This window comes from Amblyomma americanum, chromosome 3 (assembly GCF_052857255.1).
Source record: "Amblyomma americanum isolate KBUSLIRL-KWMA chromosome 3, ASM5285725v1, whole genome shotgun sequence".
NCBI lineage: Eukaryota > Metazoa > Arthropoda > Arachnida > Ixodida > Ixodidae > Amblyomma > Amblyomma americanum.
This window is the reverse complement of record NC_135499.1, coordinates 97888884-97893847: the sequence shown is the minus strand read 5'-3', so window position 1 is coordinate 97893847 and position 4964 is coordinate 97888884. Positions and strand designations below refer to the sequence as shown.

Sequence of the window (4964 nt, the reverse complement as noted above, 5' to 3'; positions counted from 1 at the left end):
TTTGAGGAGAATCCGCTTTTATTGTCACAAGTGGTTGAACGTCCGTCCGGTCAGTGGGCACTACATTCATATGGCACCCTTAGTGCCGACTTGGCCTTGTGTCTGTAGGCCACCTGAGGGGCCACCGCTGCCACCACCAATTCCACCGCCGATTCCGCCACCTTGCCCTCCACCAATTCCGATGGAGCCGCCGCCCATTTCGTCTTGTCCGCCGCCAATTCCGCCACCAACTCCCCCGCCAATTCCGCCGCCAATGCCACCTCCTATGCCGCTGTCAGAGGGGAACGATGGCAGCTGCGGCTGAGGCCGCGACTGCGCCTGGCGTTGCAGGAAGGCAAGGACGGTCTTGATCTGGTCGTCGATGGCCCTCCTCACCATTTTTTCGAGGCGTCTGTGCACCGCGATCTCCAGGAACTTGCGCGCCGCGCCAAGGAAGGGGCGGACAAGCGGGCTCACCTTACCCACAGGCCTGATGTACAGCTTGAATCCATCAAGTTTGAGCATCTTGAAGTCCTTCACATGGATCTCGTGAGGACCGGTCCTATGGAGAGCGAAAGAGAGAGAGAGAATGTACATAAATAAAATGGCATGCCAATAGCGTAAAGTGAGTCTGACATGTTCACTGTTTCGAGGCATGCGATGAAGAAAGAGTTGGTTTTCGGGATTTGCATTTCATTGGAATTCGCAGTCTGCAGCAAGCACTTATGCTATGGAGAAACGCAGCGTTCGAAACGTAACAGTAGGCAAAGGCAGCGAACAAAGCTAAAATGTGCACTTCTATTATTATTATTATTATTGCTTCTGATTTTTCTGTTTAACTCTGTGGTGTTCAATGAGACAAGCATATGCACGATCAAACACGATTAATTGTGCAGTGAGCGACGACTGCACAGCTGTCCTTATACTGTGCGTCAGTGAAGAAATATTTCATAAAGTAAAGATAGATGAGCATTATAGAGATGTGCATGCATAAGCGTAGGGAATTTAACCAGGTTTCGTCACGGCCATCCAGGAACGCTCAACTGCTCCTGTAGTCCATTGGCTAGGTGACTATCACAATTCTATTCAACCTAGATGCCTGTTGAAGGTAGTAAGGGGCGGTTTGGTGAGAACGGAAAGAGAACTGAGAAAAGGCGCAACAAGTTAAGCGGTGGTTTTCACTACTGACCACAAAATAAATGTCTTTGAAACCAGATATCTGCGCGAGCGGAAGCAATAACGTTGTCTCCTGCCCTTAACTCGCTCACTGTGCCCAAACTCGAAGTGAAAAAAAACCTTAAAAACACGGCCAATTATCGCAAAATTAGGAACCTAGGCTGTTCCGCTCACTCCTCAAAACTTCTTCATTAAAATATTTCCGACTTGTTCGAAGGTTAAAAAACTTACTCTCCCAAAGAGATGTCTAGCAGCTTGCTTCAAGACGGCCTGTCTGCGAGCGTTACCGGTTCTATGTGGAGACAACGGCTTTATAAAATTATATGCTCAAACTTCCCGCTATCGCGGGGATCATAGAAGTCTTAGGGCAAGGCCGGCACTGGTGGAGATAAACATGAACCACCGTCAGGGGCAGAACTACGCATCAGCGTACACTTACTGCGAAATGAGGAGGACCACCCGGGCTCTCTTTACTGTGGCCATGACCTGCACTCGGGTCTTGCTCAGGCGCCTGCTCTTGAAACTAAGTTTGGCCGACGAGTTTGCTATCACGTTCCTGATGCCCACGTCGAGTCCCACCTTCATGCCAGTCTCGTCGACTGTCACGAAGCATGGGCCAGTGCGCTCAACGTGCGAGAGGCCGAAAACGAGGGTGTTATACGTGTGCACACTTCCCGACTTGCCCAAGATGCCCTTGAATGGCAGGTCCAAATTTGGCAACCTCAAAGGATCCATACCGTAGGCCAGGATGATCTGACGGGCAAGGAGAGTGAAAAGGTCCAGTCCACCTTGCTGACCTCCTCCGATTCCACCGCCGGAGATGCCGCCGATTCCACCAGTGAGTCCACCTCCGATTCCTCCACTGGCTCCGCCAACTCCTCCACCTCCACCAATGCCTCCTTCATTGCCTCCCCCGATTCCGCCAATTCCTTCGATTCCGCCGCCTCCTTCACCTCCTCCGCCACCTGCTCCGATACCAAGTGTGCCACCTCCGCCCCCTATTGGGGATTGTCCTCCGATGCTGCCCTTCTGACCTGCTCGGGAGATTGAGGAGAAAAGTTTTAGTCGCATGCTACCTTTACCATTGCATGAACGGAAGTAGAGAATAATATTTGGCGACCATTGTAGGATTTTCACTCGCTGCAAGACTATGGGAAAGTTGTGAAATCTGGTGCCAATTATCGGCTGTTCTGCGTGAACCTGTCACAGTCACGTTCATGTTCAACTGTACGTCGATGAGAGCCTTGCTGCAAGGGGTGCTCCGCACTGTAATGGTACTTCGTTCGCATAATGACGCCCCGTTGTCGCATGTCACATCGCAAAGCTACATTGTAGGTTGGATTCTGAATGAGCAACGATGTAAAAAAGAAAGCCAGCAATACAATGAAAACGTACTTCCTGCAGTTGATGCCACAGGCGAACAAAGTAGTTAATACTTTTTGCCTTCGTTGCTTTTTAGTAGTCTGTTGCAATTAGATTAAGTGAAGAAATACCTAGCATAGGATGTAGCGCAACAGTAGACGTGCGTTCAGCAGCATCAATATTTTGCATGAGGCTACAGAATTATCCTTTCATTGTCTTGTTGTTATTGATTTTTTACCACGCAAGTGAAGTCCGCTGAAGATATGGATAACTCTTATATTCTTCTGCAAGGAGGGAAGTTTAAATAGCTCATAAAGTCCTTGAGCCTGTAAGCCAAATTATTCGCACTTACAACAAAACAGACAAGCTGCGCCAATTAAGTTTTCCGCACCAGGGTATCGCAATTTACAGCGATTCTAGTTCCCTTTCAGAGGGTCTATTTTATTTGCTATGCTCTGCACTGACGACCTTTGCAAGCTGTACAAGCTGAAGGAACCGCATTTGGAATCGGGTATTCCATAACGGGCAGTTAGCAGCCTTTTCTGGAACTGCAAGTACTTCTCAGTGTAATTAGGCTGGCTCTCAGTCCTTTTATCTGACTACGAACTAAAACGCCGGGCACAATGCGCATACAACATCATGCCCTTTAGAACGTGACATTTGCACTTGTCTGATCGCTCTGGCTTATTCACATATCTCTAAAAATGTTTTAATTTCATACCACTGATCGTGTTTGACCAGGGCGGGAGGGATGTGGTTATTGCGAGGACGATCTTTTAGCATTATGTCCGCTTACAATCTGAAACCTCCTTTTAATAAATTGAGGAGATTTATAAGGTATGATTGGTTTGGGTAGAGTCGCAAATTTCACGTACCGTAGTTATTTTCGGACTACGATAAAAGAGACTGTACGGCAGCTACTGACATTATTGTGAATTCTAGACTATACTAATGACAATGATGGGATGCTAGTCGGAGCTTCAGTGCTCAAATAAGTTGAAGTTTCCTTACATCATACAAGACATGAAAACTGCCGGATTGGTTGTCAACGGAGAGCTTTGTGGCACTTATACACATAGAAGGCAGTAGGGTCATTGCAACAAGCATATTGCACGTTATGGTGTTCTTGACGGTGAGGCTTCGAGCAATTGAATGAAACTGGAAAGACACAGTAGCGCATAAGGCGAATTCGGACGTAGTAACAGGACGAGCGCTTTCAGCCTGGTCCGCCAACATTTAACTTGGATTTTTGGTGCTCTATTGGTCTGAATCTAAAGGCAAGTTTTGCGCTGCGCCTAATGGACCACACGTTCATACGCACTGATGAGTTAGAAATCTAACCCGCTAGGTTAAAAGAGGCAAAACTTCTTGAAGTAGCATTGGGTTAGGAAAGTACGCATGCAGTGAGCGCCGAGAAACCAAATGATCACATCAAGTTATTTTGGAAGCAATGATCACTACGAGAACACCGCTTGTTTCTGCTATATAAGCGGGCCTCCCGCACGACGTCTTAAGCAATCACTGCAAAAGGCACAAGATAGTTCCAAAGGACGTTGTTGTTGCCTACCGGCCGTCCGTGACTGCTAATTCTCAAGTTAGTCAAGTTAAGCTTGCCTATTCTTGGGACAAATGTTTGTTTTCTGATTTCAAGCCCTTTTAACAGACGGAAATTCATTAGTCATGAATTGAGATAGAGATAACGTGCGTATCAATTAATGTTGACATTTGTTGCTCGTTAAGTGTTTGTATTTTTTTCTATTTCTCTACGTGCGCTGTAAGATGAAAGTCATCCGTTGTAAATGTGCGTGATTCTCGCTGGCGGTTTCAATATCGACCTTGAAAACATTGGGGCTTTGCTAAAAAAGAAAGAAATATCTGCTCGCAGGGCAGTGATTTCGGCCGTAGGTACTGAGGTTCGGAAAAGAGCACCAAAAGAGACAGCTGCTCTGCTCCATTGCCAGCACTTGAATAGAGAGGCGATTCGGCGGCTTACCATAGGCGCCGGCTAGGCAGAGCAGCAGTAAAATCGCAGTGGTCCGCATCTTGGGCAGCTTCCTACTCCTGCGACGCTACTGTCTTGAGTGCTCGACGGGAAGGGCTGCCCAAACCTTTTTCTAACATAATAAGAGCCTCCCGGGTGGCCTTGGACGAAGCGCAGTGAATAGAACGAAGATAGACGCACCGAGAACGTTGCACGTCACAACTGTCAGGAGAAATATTGAGAAAGAAGCGACTCCACTGTCTTAAGGCGATGCTTGAAGTTTCGAGCGTTTTTTTTCCCGTGTTCATCGCGCAGACGTCCCAGAGCGTTGTCTATAAGTGGACGACAGTTCGTTATATCCGCCATTGTTTCAGAGTCCTTGTGCCTCGTCGTAAGTAATACATCGTCATAGGCTAAAGCGATGTGTTTTTCCTTTGCTCAGTGGAAGGTTCTATAAACGGGCAAT

General features: G+C 47.5%; 1 protein-coding gene across 1 annotated transcript; it reads right to left on the bottom strand.

Moving 5' to 3' along the window:
• LOC144124735 (uncharacterized) lies at positions 1 to 4653 on the bottom strand. Its single transcript, XM_077657591.1, has 3 exons — positions 4511 to 4653; positions 1595 to 2189; positions 1 to 541 (listed from the first exon to the last, which is right to left on the bottom strand). Exons 1-3 carry the CDS (start codon positions 4557 to 4559, stop codon positions 67 to 69), a joined length of 1119 nt encoding a protein of 372 aa, XP_077513717.1. The 5' UTR covers positions 4560 to 4653; the 3' UTR covers positions 1 to 66.
• Between the last annotated feature and the right edge of the window lie 311 nt (positions 4654 to 4964).

Coding starts and splice junctions, on each gene's coding strand:
- LOC144124735 (XM_077657591.1), bottom strand. CDS start 4,559: ATGCGGACCACTGCGATTTTACTGCTGCTCTGCCTAGCCGGCGCCTAT. Junction 2,190..4,510: donor CTGCCTAGCCGGCGCCTATG/GTAAGCCGCCGA, acceptor TCTCCCGAGCAG/GTCAGAAGGGCAGCATCGGA. Junction 542..1,594: donor GTGGTCCTCCTCATTTCGCA/GTAAGTGTACGC, acceptor CGCTCTCCATAG/GACCGGTCCTCACGAGATCC.